General features: G+C 41.0%; 2 protein-coding genes across 10 annotated transcripts in view; one reads left to right on the forward strand and one right to left on the reverse strand.

Annotated features, from left to right (window-relative positions):
* LOC109428200 (myb-like protein AA) overlaps positions 1-15,041 on the forward strand; it is a 149,995-nt gene that overhangs the window by 102,301 nt on the left and 32,653 nt on the right. For 8 of the 9 annotated variants that reach the window (XM_062851563.1, XM_062851561.1, XM_062851562.1 and 5 more), the window contains 5 exons: positions 1,605-1,712; positions 6,949-7,063; positions 7,130-7,293; positions 7,375-7,559; positions 7,628-7,784. In XM_062851563.1, the coding sequence (XP_062707547.1) occupies positions 1,605-1,712; positions 6,949-7,063; positions 7,130-7,293; positions 7,375-7,559; positions 7,628-7,784 (729 nt within the window). The remainder of the gene's footprint in view (positions 1-1,604; positions 1,713-6,948; positions 7,064-7,129; positions 7,294-7,374; positions 7,560-7,627; positions 7,785-15,041) is intronic. The other variant, XM_062851567.1, reaches the window with a different exon arrangement.
* Positions 1-15,041, reverse strand: part of LOC109427891 (protein Wnt-1) — a 267,059-nt gene that overhangs the window by 32,957 nt on the left and 219,061 nt on the right. The window lies entirely within an intron of this gene.

The following is a 15,041-nucleotide window of genomic DNA, read 5'->3' on the forward strand; positions in this document are numbered from 1 at the left end:
GTCTATTTTTTTCTTAAGCGGAGACTATAGTCGGACATTCGAGAAAAGATTCCAACAAATTGAGTATTTTTGTTATCATGTACAGCTGTATTCTCATACCGATATATCGGTAACATCTTTACCACGTAATCTGAATGATCCCTCCGATAAAATAGAAAGACGTACATTCATCAAAAGACGGTACAGACGTTGCTATCACCGATAAGGAGGCTACCGGCAGTCGGTCTAGCGCCATTTATAAACATTATTGTAAGAATTGATCAGTCATTCCCTCGTCGGCGATAATTGAACTGGTTGAATAGTCTTTATAGCTCATTATATCTGCCTTGAATATTAATTATCACTTACCAACCATCCATGCTAATGCGAATCCGATATGTATCGCTTCTTCTCGGGGCGGAAGACACAGTCAAATATAGGCGCGTGGTTGCGTATCTACAAAGTGGTGGCTGCGGTGATACAGGGGATAGACAAAATGATCGGGACAGGCAAAATGTTGCCTTCTCAAAAAATATTCAAATAGCTGTAACTTTTCGAAAAGTGCATCAAATATTCTCAAATTTTTACTGGAAGTGGATTAACTAGTTGTGCATCAGTGGACAAAATTTGAAAAAGATCGGGCTATTCTGCACAAAGCTATAAAGATTCTAGGAAAAGGTATATTTATCCGATAGCCAAATTTGAGCTGTTATATCTCCGGATTCAATGAACCGAATGAAATGAAATTTTGACCATTTACGACTTATATAATGAGCTCTGAAAAACGTCTGACTCAACTTGAAATTATTCACAACAGAAAAAGTTACAGCGATTTCATTTATTTTATGATTTTTTAGTAAATTGGTCCCTTTTTAATATGCATCCCATTACTTTTTCAATGAATTGTCGGCTATGTTGTTACTTTCTTTCAAAACATAATTATATTCAAGACAATTGGAGGGAATATAAATGAACTATAATTAGCATCTTGAATTTTGAAATGATGTTGAAATTTAAGAAAATTTGATGATTTATTAGAAAAATAATCTAATCGTTATAATTTTCTTCCGTGTTAAGAATTTTAAGTTAAGTCAAAAGTTTTACAAAGCTCATTATATAAGTCATATTCGGTCAAAATTTCTTTGCATTCAGTTCATTGAATCCGAAGATATAGCAGCTCAAAGTTGGCTATCGGATAAAAATACCTTTTTCTAGAATCTTTATAACTTCGTGCAGAATAGCCCGATCTTTCCCAAATTTTGTCCACTGATACACGACTAGTTGATTCACTTCCAGTTAAAATTTGAGAATATTTGATGCACTTTTCGAAAAGTTACAGCTATTTGAATATTTTTTGAGAAGGGAAATTGTTGCCTGTCCCGATCATTTTGTCTATCCCCTGTATCTCCTACATATAAGCGCTATTATCAATTGGTCGGTATTCAAATTCAAATTTCTCGTCCAATACGTTGCTGTTTGATGAACAATTTGATTCCCGTCGCATTCTGATTCGGTTCATCCTGACATTCCATCACACTTTCATCCATCCGTCATCATATCCGTTTCATTTTTGTTACTCATGGGACCATCTTTTCTTGCCGGCCGTTTGTGGTGTTTGCTTCCAGGTTTCGACGAGGAGTGCCAATCTTACGCCCACGCTCGGTGGCCTGGGCACATTTCGGGGCGGTTCGTTGCCCAATGTCAACAACGATAACGATAACTTTCAGGAACAGGTTCGCCCTGGATGTGGCATTTGATGTTCGATGTCTTTTTGGTTTTTATGTAGCCAAAATTTTACTAGAAAATTTTTTTTTTTTGGTTTATGATTGTTGTTGTGTACTGCAGGTTTAGTTTCCAATAGAGTTTTATAGAAATAAAATGCACTTGATGTTGTATCCCGCTATGTGTTATATTAATGTGCTTGTACATAAGCTTCGCATTCAAGTATGGGCTATATTTGGCGACAGGAAGTTCCAGATGGCGAATTATGATTAATAGCGATTTTCTAAAAAAAGGCTGGCTGGCTACTGTAATTTGTCATCAACAATGAACGGCACTGCCGGATGTGCAATACTGATTAGAGGAATTATAGTATAGTGCTCTTGAAGAGCACCAGTTGAGCACGTGGAACGAAGTCGACAAAACTATTGGATTAAGGAAGCAGGAAAAAACAGCAGAGTGAAATAAACGGAAACGGAAATTGCAAAACAACCTTAATTTTTCGATAAAGATAAAGTTCTTTCTTCAAAAAATGTCCACAAATCCAGAATTAGACGTACATGAACAGATTGAAAGGTGGAAACGACACTTCGATAATCATCAAATTGTCCTGAAGAACGTTACTTCATTCATGACCAAATTTAGGCATGCAAGTCCTAACAGAACCATCTATCTCGAAGGGGATCACATTCAGCAATTAAAGAGCATCGAGGCAGCTGGTAAGGGTACATCCATAGAGCTTTGTGGGAAGGAGGTTTCGCAAATGTGTGACAAATAATGGGTCGTATGAACGAAAAGTAGCAAACTTTACTATTTGCAAACTTTTGTTAAGTCCTCAGACTAAGTTTTCAAATATGTAATGCTTACTTTTTTTCGAATATGAGCTAGAAGCACAAGGGGAGGTTCCTGAAGCAAGCAGATTTCTCGATGCTGCAAATTCCACAAAGACGCAGAAGTATCTGGAAGCTAACATTTATCTAGAAATTCCTCCACAAGGATTTGCCCAAACATTCCGTCAGTATTTCTAAAATATCTTTAAAAATACCTCTTTCAGTGTTTCTTTCTGGAAGTTCTTCTGCAATCCCTCTTTAGAAATGACTTGATTAGTCGCATGATCTTTTACGATTTTGCCACGGCATTCTTCTTGGTGTTCCTATACCGGTATTTTTGATTTTTAAGATTTGAACAATTCCATTCGCGATTCTTCCTAGAGAACCTTTTAGGGTTCCTGAATTCCGACCTGAATTTTTCACGGGGACTCTACAGAATTTCTTTCCAAAGCGTTTTCCAGAGATTTTCCCGGTATTGCTCCCAGAGTCCCTCGCGGGATTTTTCCGAAGTTCCTCCTGCATTATACGCAAATCAATTTTCGTAGGATTCCTTCCAGGATGTATCCCGAGATTTCCACAAAGGTTTTTCCCAGGATATTGCTCAGATGTTGTCGTGTAAGTTCTCCTGGAGTTTCTCTCGGGATCGTTCTTGGATGATTTTTCTCGCTTTGTTCTAGTAATCCTCTTGGGATTTTCCCAAAAGATCTTCCCGGAAGTTCCTACAATATTTATTCATTAGATGTCCATATCTGCTAGAGCTCCTTCAAGGATTTCTTCACCAGGTTTTCAGGAATATTTTGCAAAGGTTCCTCCCGAGATTCTTCCCAAAGTTTCTTCTGCAATATCTGGAGGACCCTAAAATTTCTTCTAGAGTTTCTTCCTCAATTTCTACAGGAGTTTCTTCCGAGATAGCTTCTGGGACCATTTGGGCAGGAGTGTCTATTTTGGGCACTTGCTCCTATAACTCATCCAATTTAAAATCGATTGACTTCAATTTTTGCACATGGCTAGATACTGTGCGTATATGATCGTGTCTCAAAAATCAATTCAATCGGTTCAAAATTGACTGAGTTATAGTATCAAGTGCCCAAAACAGGTACACCTGCCCTAATAGTCTCAGACCCTATTTCTCAAAAGCTCTCTTGAAGTTTTGTTGAAGTTTTTACCGCAACTTCTGTTAGATAATTCTTCGTTGTTTCTAGGATGTCTTTCAGAGTTTTTCTTTGTTCATCCTGATTCCATGGTTTTGGGATTTCTGTAGTTGTCTTAACCCTTCAGGACGCGCGTCGTTGTAAAAAGTACAACACTACCAAAAAATCTCGCTCGTCGTATACAGCGCGAACGCGGTGCAGTTTCAACTGCTTGATGGCGCGCGTCCTGAAAGGTTAACATTACTTTCAGTGAACTTCCTGAGATTATTTCTGAGAGATTCGCCCGGGATTTACTTCTAGAGTTCTTTTGGAATGCTTCTAGGAATTTATTCCGAGATTCTGGGTACCCCTTTAATAGTTTCTCCTGGAGTTTTGTAGCGATTTTTTCAGGAGTTTTTTTCGGAATACCTCCTGAGATTTCAAAGTTTCTTCCACGATATCTCTTAGAAGTTTTCTTCCGGTAAGGATTTGTTTCTGAGGTGTCTCCTCCAATACTTTTCTTCCGTAATTTTTCCAGTTATCCACCAAAAATGGAATGTCTTGCAAATGTTGCAATGTATCCCCAAGGTATCACCTGGGGTTCTCGTCAACCATCCGGTTCTGTGAAAGGCATGACCCAATCGCGCTTGAATGAGTCATTGTAGATCTTTGAAGAGATCTACGTAGGATCTTACAGAGTAGTGACCAAGCGTTTTCAATAAATTCGTCAAGAATCCCCCACGAATCTGTCATAATAATTATGAGAAATCAACCTACAAGTTCTACCAGAAGCTAAAAGCATCCCGCATAACCGTGTCGAGAACCGAAGTGTGCAATAATAAGGGTGGGAGTATCTTGAAGGACCAATGTGAGGTAATCGAAAGGTGGAAGCAGCATTTCGATGAACACTTGAAATGTGTAGGCAACGAGAATAAAGGCAGCAGAAGATACGACAACGTAAGCACAGTTTATTTATTTATTCTATTTCATCAACAAGCCACATCAGGTCCCAATGATGCTTAACTTAAAATATAATAATGAAAATAGCAATCCAAATTTAACAGACATTTCAAACATTGAAAAAATTAACGAACATTTCGAGTAATCACACATTTCGCTTAATATCTAACAATCCAAATAACATAAACATTGAATTTAAGGTCTGACACTTCATTGCTATCATTAAAATACAAATACAAATTATACCATTGAATACATCTTTACGGTTGAGATCCCAAGTAACATTTTTTAGTGAAATAGACTAGAAGAGGTTCTTAGAATTATCATAAAACCAAAATAAAAGGTAAAGGGTTTTATGACGGTTCTCAAAACCTCTTCAAGACTAATTGGTCATCAAAATGTTACCTGGGATTCCATGCATGTGATCTACTACAGCATTTTCTATACTTTACACCGACGGGCCGTATTGATGCGTGCAAAGCTAATTCTTTACATTTCTCTTTCAACACGATTTTATAAGAAATGTCATCAAAAGTTCTCACATTTTCCCAATGTGATACTTATCTCACAATGTTATTGCATTCTTCTATCGGGGCTCCAAGGCATCGCGAGATACCATTCGTTTCACAATATTTTCGGAAACAGTCGGGTCGATGTTTAACAAGTATAACGTTTGATGTTTGACAAGTATAAAGTAAAATTCCATTGGCGCATCACTGTTTTTATCTGGTTGAGGTTGTAAGCATGAGTTTAACGAGCAGCATTCAGCATCCTGGTTCGTTCCATCAAAAAGACTACTTGTACTAGTGGAGATAGAATATGGTTTCCTTGATGATTCCAAAGGTGACGTTATAGATGAAAGTGAGTCGAAAATTGTTACGACATTGGACTTTAGTTCAGATAACGTTTTCCACTCTTGGAACGCAGGTAGGCATTCCTCACATAGCCAAAATACGCTGTCAATTTAATCAAGAATCCTCTTATGATACATTTGTATGCATCCCACGAATCGGACAAGAAGTTCATCGAAGATGTCGCCAGGAATTTGCGAATGAATGTTATAATTTGATGCTCTAAAGAAGTTTTGCGTGGAACACATCTAAACATCTAATTCTTTCGCCTGAAAACTCCAATTTCTCGAGCAGAAGCGTTTATCCCACAATAGATGGCGACCGTAACAGTACCTTACATATGGTTTAATGGTGTTCGTTCATGGTCGAAGTAAGGCATTCACTTTGATGTGTGTTTCTGTTCCTATAGAGATAAGTGACATTTCATCACACGAACACTAGCTTGAATTTTTCCATACACAAAAATGCACGCCAATTCAAAGGCTATTCAGATTGCATATGAAAATATTACCCAACTGATTTGGGTAAAACGGCTAAATAATGATAAAACTAACAACCGGGGTAAGAGTGCACATATTTTCCCCCAAGTTTCACTACTACATCTACAAAAGAGACACGCATACATTTGAACGTGATTACCACTATACGATTACAGTTTCTATGCATAATGAAATGATAAATTTATATTTTTTTTATGCTCCTAAGCGATGGTCACATGGCGACCGTGATGACTAATGATACAACAATATGGCGTGAAGTACACAGGGACAAGGAAAGAACTTAAGAAACACCTTTCGTTTGACACTAATGAAAATTCGATCGAGTCAATTGAAGATGTGTGAACATTGGTTTCTTTTTGGACAAATATTTGACCCTGTGTATTAACAACGTTGTAAATCATCGACTTTTTCCTAACTCGTTCATGATTCCACATGATGATCGTAATAAAGAAGTATTCAACGCTTTAATGAATTATGAAATAATTTAATCAAAAAGGTTTGAAATGGACAGCAAAAAGCATTTCTTATGAATAGTTTAATTAATTTACTTGATGTTCCGCGATAGTGAAGACACCCAAGGGTATTAACCCTTCAGAACACGCGCCATTGTAAAAAGTACAGCACTACCAAAAAGCCTCGCTCGTCGTACAAAGCGCGAGTGCGGTGCAGTTTTAGAATCAAACCGGCGCGCGTCCTGAATGGTTAAACTACAAAGATGTTGTATTATAAATAGAAGACAATTATTTATACATGTACAAAAAATACAGAAACAGCTACAATTGTAGATATTCTCCGCACTGTAATGGAATGTTAGAATATTGTTGAACTCCACTGGAGCACTTTTTTGTGTACGCGTATGCATGTGTAGCTGTAAAAACAAATTGTTCTACTGTAGTTTACTATTGTATATTCTTTGTATGTTTGTAATACTTGTGGCAATAACAGTTCTAACTATGATATTCTTTATCTTCTCAAATAGGGTGACGAAACAACCACACTCACAGAGCTCAAGTCGTACACGCAGCTAGAGAGTGTAAAACACAAAAAGGAGGCTCCCAAATCCAACACACCAAACCACAGTAGGGAATCGAGAGGTATAAGTTGATTTTATGAAAAACAGAATCCAATACCCGTATAACGAGTCATTTGCATCTATCCAGGTCGAACGCCCGGGGGTCCAATGCGAAATCGGCAGTCCAGTCGGAACCATGACACATCACCTTATGGTAACAATTCGGTGCACCTGATTCCTCCCATGGAAAACAACTGGCATAGGTCCATCTCGGATTCTGCGATCCACCAGAGCCTATGCCAACAGAACCAGGTAAATATCCACTGGGAGGCTGCTGTCACTCTCCGTACGCGTACGTAATATGTGTTCTTTTTTTTTTTTTTCAAATTGCAGCTAGAGTCTAATCACCTGAATACACACTCACCTTTAACGTTAAGTCCAACAGTTCAAAGAAAGATTTCAAATGCTCAAAGTATCAACAAAGTTCACCATCATATATCATCGAACCATCTCGACAACTCAGTGCACGATGTGCGGTCTCGATCGTCGACTTGTGTCGCGAGGTTACCAGGAATCAAGTATGGGTCCATAACTTGCTCTCCCAATGTAGTACTTGTTTGCTCACGCTCCCTTCGTTCCGTTTCAGCATTTATCCCTCACAAAACCACACAGACGCCATTCAAATCCCCATACCAAGTAATACGGGTTCACTGCCGGATTTGACGTCGGTCGGGTACCCCATGTATCCGTCACCGTTGGATCAGGAGTATGACCATAATGTGCATAGCAGTAGTTACTGTCCGGTAAGTACTCGTCGAATCTAAACCTAAAGTGCAAATCTAAATTTAATGTGCAGACTCAGCCTGTTGAAAAGGATACCTAGTTTGTGCCCCACATTGGGGCCACAGATCAGCCTTTCCAGCGGAAACGTAGAGCCATAAAGAAGAAGTAGAAGAAGATGTATGTGTTATATCTCGTAGACATGGTGGGCAATACTTCATACTTCTTTATCTTTGCAAGATTTGAATGATGCAGCTGTTGGCTTCCTCGTCTAAGAAGTTCGACCGGAATTTTGTCCTTCCTAGCAGCCTTACTGTCGTTCAGCTTATTTAGGACTTTCTCAAGAGTTGGTGATTATATAGACTACCTCAGAAAGTATGGACGCACCTAATCATCAGTTGTTTGGCCCTGATCTTCATTCATTTCATTTATTTAGTATTACATCAAATTCAAGATAAAACTGGATAAATAATCTTGTACCGATTTTTCAAACCCTCTAAGCAGAGTACCCACTTCGAATGAGTGTAATCAGTTTCGTACCTTTTAATTCCGCCCTATGTTGCTTATCCTTTGACAGATATGCGTATTTCGACTACCACTTGTGGATAAACTGTGGATAACTGACACTAAGGAAGATTACAAGTGGTAGTCGAAATGAGCCATTTTACGAGACGTTTCGGATCAGCTGATCGCTCATTTCATGAATGAAAATTTGACAGGAGGTTGCACCCAAGCCCGTGAGTGTTAATATCAATATCAACACTGTTGTCGTTTCGTAAAGTAGACTATACGCGTATCTGTCAAAGGATAAGCAACATAGGGTGGAATTTAAAGGTACGGTACTGATTACACTCATTCGAAGATGTATAAACAATATTTATCCATAATACACGGTTCGTGGCTGCCGTTCTCCATCCTCGGTCACGCCCGATGCTCGCCAAGCACGCTCCACCTGATCCACCCCCCATCGTGCTCTCTGCGCTCCACGCCGGTTTTATTAACGTTTTATACATGGTGCATTTGGTGCGTGGGTGAATCTTTTTAGATCGCAGCTTCTTCTGCAGCCCGTAGTATGCCAGACTTCCGCTGATGATGCGCCTTCGAATTTCACGACTCACGTTGTTGTCAGCCGTCAGTAAGGATCTAAGGTAGACGAATTCCTCCATCACCTCGAAGGTATCCCCGTCTATCGTAACATCACTACCCAGACGGATCCGGCTCTGAAACGAGACCAGTCAATAGGTAGCTCGATATGGGGCCAAAACGGACCAGCTGCTGATTGGTTGATTTCATGCTATTAGAAAAAAGCAAAAACCATCCGACCGTTCCCGACCGCGTGTGGGCAGTGTTGTCAAAAGCGATTGAAAATACGGTCCGCATACATTTTCATTATGGTAAAAGTGCACTATAATAATGAAAGAGAATTAATTTTTTTCATTTGTAATAATTGATTAAATGTTTTGAAAATTTAACAAAAAATTAAACATTCAAAAACTGTTATTACGGAGATTGTTTCAACTGCTCGGGGGGTTGCTTTATCAATTCAATCCTACTCTAAATGAAAGATTGAAGCTCGGTTTGTCTTGTTCACTATTTTGTTTGTATTTTTGTTAGAAATGAGCACTTATAATAACACCAAAAGAAGGCAATGAATCGGTGCCTTCTCGCTTCTTTTCGATGATGAATTTGGGACAATTTGAACAATTTGACCTTGTTTGTTTTGTAGCTGATGCTACAAAAAAAAGTATTTAGTTTAAATCAAAACCGAAGACGTTTCTTCTTGTCAAAATGAAAGCCTAATCTTTCACCAGGAAGCAGAGGTACAGCATCTCAACGGTGACTATTTTATATGAAAATCGTGATACGTGATCAATTTCGAAGAAAATCTAGCTTTAGCGTTAAGGTATTTTGCCATAGAATTATGTTTACAAATATCATTTAGAACTAATCCTTCATTAGTTTTGATTTACGAACACGCTATGGATAATCAATTATGGAAGTTTCCTTCACGGGCACCCTAAACTCATGGCAAAATTTATGGGCACTTCTCATTCATGTTTCATCCGTAAAAAAAACTTGAATCTTGAAGCAATTTTTTCGTAAGAATAGTTTCTTCCCCGTTTCCACTGGTGCATGCTCCGTTGTCCGTTGTCCCATGTTAAGGTGATACGGGACGCCGTGTTAATTTGCTTATCTTCCCTCTCTTTCTAGCAATTTGCCTCACGATTTTGAAGATGGTAATTTCGATTTCTACCTCACAGACAAGGCTGAAAAACAATCAGCATGTGCACTGCGGGTGAGCATAGCCAATGATAAGTTTTTGTTCCATGATATGTAGTAGAATCTGAGATTACCACCTTAGAAGCAAAATTGCAATGGCGGATATTTCCTCGGCCGTCCCGTTCGTCCTTAAGTTCAAAACAGTCTGTACAGCCGAAAGCTGAAGACGTTGTCCGTGTCTTTTTTTTAGAGAATGAAAAAATCTGCTGATACACAAGAGGTGGCTCACTAAAAACTTCCTTATTGGGTTTCTCATTAATGTTTAGACTACTATGATAATTTTAGAATCCACTAGATCATCATTTCCCAGCGACATTTCATACTAATCAAGCTTATTTTGTTTACCTGTTGTGCATCCGACGCCCCTGTCATGAACGAAGTGAAGTACGATTCGGACACATCCTTTCAACACTGTTGTCCGGAGTGATATGTCTGCATACTCACACAGCAAAAATTAATTAATTTTAAATGACATGTAAAACATGTGAGCTATAAAATTAAACAACTTGAAACTAAAAAATAATTTAAATTTCAGTTGAAATGCATGCACATAGTAAGAGCATGGAAAAAGATTCAAAGTTACATCAAAATACACATTATTTTACTACGCATTGATTTTTCAATTGAATAAACTGTAAATTCCAATCGGCATGTCAACTACCGCGTCAGCTAGTTGAGACCTGAAACGAGACCAGTCAATAGGTAGCTCGATATGGGGCCAAAACGGACCAGCTGCTGATTGGTTGATTTCATGCTATTAGAAAAAAGCAAAAACCATCCGACCGTTCCCGACCGCGTGTGGGCAGTGTTGTCAAAAGCGATTGAAAATACGGTCCGCATACATTTTCATTATGGTAAAAGTGCACTATAATAATGAAAGAGAATTAATTTTTTTTATTTGTAATAATTGATTAAATGTTTTGAAAATTTAACAAAAAATTAAACATTCAAAAACTGTTATTACGGAGATTGTTTCAACTGCTCGGGGGGTTGCTTTATCAATTCAATCCTACTCTAAATGAAAGATTGAAGCTCGGTTTGTCTTGTTCACTATTTTGTTTGTATTTTTGTTAGAAATGAGCACTTATAATAACACCAAAAGAAGGCAATGAATCGGTGCCTTCTCGCTTCTTTTCGATGATGAATTTGGGACAATTTGAACAATTTGACCTTGTTTGTTTTGTAGCTGATGCTACAAAAAAAAGTATTTAGTTTAAATCAAAACCGAAGACGTTTCTTCTTGTCAAAATGAAAGCCTAATCTTTCACCAGGAAGCAGAGGTACAGCATCTCAACGGTGACTATTTTATATGAAAATCGTGATACGTGATCAATTTCGAAGAAAATCTAGCTTTAGCGTTAAGGTATTTTGCCATAGAATTATGTTTACAAATATCATTTAGAACTAATCCTTCATTAGTTTTGATTTACGAACACGCTATGGATAATCAATTATGGAAGTTTCCTTCACGGGCACCCTAAACTCATGGCAAAATTTATGGGCACTTCTCATTCATGTTTCATCCGTAAAAAAAACTTGAATCTTGAAGCAATAAAATGTTTGGCAGCACTATCCCGAACGACGATCGGAGCGAAACGTAAATAAACAACAAACATTTTGGAAGGAAAGAAGATCAGTAAGAAGCCAGTTGTCCGGTCTCGTCTCAGATCCGGCTGTGCTCGGTTCCGCCTACCAGCATGTACTTTGTTTTTGAGACATTCACCACCAGTCCTACCTTAGCTGCTTAGAGTTTCAGGCGGGTGTACAGTTCTGCCATCACCGTTCCAAATGTTCTGGCACTTTATCGGTCATGTCGTCCGCAAAGCACACAAATTGACCGGATTGTGTGAAAATCGTTCCCCGGCTGTTGAGCCCGGCTCGTCGCATCACACCTTCCAGAGCGATGTTGAAGAGTAGGCATGAGAGTCCGTCACTTTGTCGTAGTTCCCGGTGAGATTCGAATGAACTGAATAGTTCATTCGAAACCCTTACGCAGCTTTGCACACCGTCCATCGTTGCTTTAATCAGTCTAGTCAGCTTTCCAGGAAAGCCGTTTTCGTCCGTGATTCTCCATAGCTCTGCGCGGTCGATACTGTCGTGTGCCGCTTTGAAGTCGATGAACAGGTGATGCGTTGGGACCTGGTATTCACGGCATTTCTGGAAGATTTGCGTACGGTAAAGATCTGGTTCGTTGTCGACAGGTCGTCGATGAAGCCGACTTGATAACTTCCCACGAACTCATTCGATTTAGATGACAGACGATGGAAGATGGTCTGGGATAGCACTGTGCAGCATTAAAAATAGCCACCTTTCTTGTGAATGGGACAGATTATCCTTTCCTTCCACTCCTCCGGTAGCTGTTCGGTTTCCCAGATCCGGACTATCAGCCGGTGCAGACTGATGGCCAACTTTTCTGGGCCCGTCTTGATGAATTCAGCTCCGATACCACCCTTAAATTTCCTCAGCGTGGGACTTGGTTCATTTCCGTCCTCCGCTGTACTGGCATCGTCGTTTCTTTCGTTGCCGTGGTCTCCCGTGCGTACGTCCTCCACGCCATTCAGGTGCTGATCGAAGTGCTGCTTCCACCTTTCGATCACCTCACGTCCGTTCGTCAAGAGGCCTCCGTTCTTTTAACTGCACATTTCGGCTCGCGGCACGAAGCCTTTGCGGGATGCGTTGAGCTTCTGATAGAACTTCCGTGTTTCTTGGGAACGGCACAGCAGTTCCATTTCTTCGCACTCCGCTTCTTCCGGGCGGCGCTTTTTCTCCCGAAAGAGGCGGGTCTCGTGTTTCCGCTTCTGTTTGTAACATTCCACGTTCTGCTTGGTCTCGTGCTGCAGCATTACCACCCTCGCTACGTTCTTCTCCTCCAAAACAGTTCTGCACTCTTCATCGAACCATTCGTTCCGTCGATTCCGTTCCACGTACCCGATAGTGCTCTCGGCTGTGTCGTTGATGGCTGCTTTCACTGTACTCCAGCAGTGCTCTAGAGGGGCCTCATCGAGCTCGCCCTTGTCCGGCAACGCGGCTTCGAGATTCTGCGCGTATGCTGAGGTGACATCCGGTTGTACCAGTTGCTCTAGGTTTTACCGTGGCGGTCGCCGGTACCGTACATTGTTGATGACGGAGACTTTTGGGCGCAGTTTGACCATCATCAGATAGTGATTGGAGTCGATGTTGGCGCCACGATAGGTCCTGACGTCGATAATGTTGGAGAAGTGCCGTCCGTCAATCAGAACGTGGTCGATTTGAGATTCCGTCTGCTGTGGTGATCTCCAGCTGTAACGATAAGAGAAAAAAGGAAAAAAGGTGCTACGTATGGCCATATTTTTGGAGGCGGCGAAATCAATGAGTCGTAGGCCGTTTTCGTTCGTCTGCTGGTGGGCGCTGAACTTTCCAATCGTCGGTCTGAATTCCTCCTCCTGGCCTCTACCTGAGCGTTTAGATCTACTTGGGCAGCGGTCGTACTCGCGTTCGAGCTGCGCCTAAAATGAGTCCTTGTCATCATCCGTGCTTCCGGAGTGTGTGATGTACACGTTTATTGTGCTGAAGTTGAAGAATCGGCCCTTGATCCTCAACCTGTACATTCTTTCGTCGATCGGCCACCAACCAATCACGCGCCTCTGCATATCACCCATCACGATGAAAGCTGTTCCCAGCTTTGGTAGATGGTATGATTACCTCTAAACGCTTGTACCGTAGATCCTGTCCAACACACCTCCTGCAGCGCTACGATGCCGAACCCGCGGTCCTTCAGTAGATCGGCGAGTATGCGAGTGCTCCTAATGAAGTTGAGAGATCGGCAGTTCCACGTACCGAGTTTCCAATCGCAAGTCCTTTTTGTTCGCTGGGGTCGTTGCCGGTGGTCTTGGTTCGTATTATTCTGTTGCTGATTTTCCGTTATAATGTTTTTTTACGGCTGGCTCGTAGGGCCTGACACCAACCCCCTACTTTCCGGCACTCGGACGTTGATCAGCCGCCCCTAACATGGGGATCAGACGCTCTTGTGAGCCGCTCCTCCTGGAGAACAGACGCTCAGGTTTGGCGAAGCAAACCCCCCCCCCCTCCCTGTCAGCCTACGACCAAAGTTCCCACCGGGGTTGGTAATCCAATCTTCCCCAAGGTTGCTCGTAGTTTCCGGTCGGTACCACGAGGAGGTAGGGATAGGAGTTGCTGGGCAGAGGCTAGTGGATCACAATGGGATCTGAATTGCGCAGCATATCCAGCCTTTACCGTGCCGTGCTTTGTAGTTACTACCATTTTGTATGACTAAAACCATTTTTCGAACAATGTAGTAGATACTACTTTCGAAAATTTCGGAGTAGTATTTACTACTTTATTTGTTTTTGTTTTGGTAGTTGATTCTCGATTGCTCTTCTTCCACCAGTCGGCACTCCAGAACAAACTATGGTCGCAAAATAGTGATTTTTGCAGCAGTTTCCTCATTTAAGTTAACAATACTGAAAAAGTACTTGTTCGCTCCCAACGCGAAGTAGCTTTTAGAATTTGACCATATCCCTTTTCCCATACAACTAACCTCGAGTCGCCGCGAGTAATTTACGGCTCCAAACCCACTAACAGTCACCTGTCACCCTCACACACACACCACGACGTGATCAAGCATGTGCGAGGATCGACCAACCAACCAATCACGCCTGAACGGCATGTCCTTATGTGCCAGCAACTGACGACGCCCGAACCATCGTACCATAGCCTATGTACGGAATATTCCACCATCACTACAGCGCAGCGCATGCAAGGAAATTTCCTTCCCCCATACAGTCTCTACCGATCCTTCGAGAGAATTGCGTGCGCAACAAATTAGTCTTCTTTCAACCACCAACCTGTACAGACCTGAAATATATCTAGTTAAGTAGTTTGTAGTGTACAAACCGCCTTTTCCTCCCCAGTGGAAGCCACAGCCTTTCCGAAGGCTAAAGTTCCCCTCCTTCCCATCGAACTACCGGTCCTGTGCTGTTCCTCCGACGGAACAGTATTCT

Source organism: Aedes albopictus, chromosome 2 (assembly GCF_035046485.1).
Source record: "Aedes albopictus strain Foshan chromosome 2, AalbF5, whole genome shotgun sequence".
NCBI lineage: Eukaryota > Metazoa > Arthropoda > Insecta > Diptera > Culicidae > Aedes > Aedes albopictus.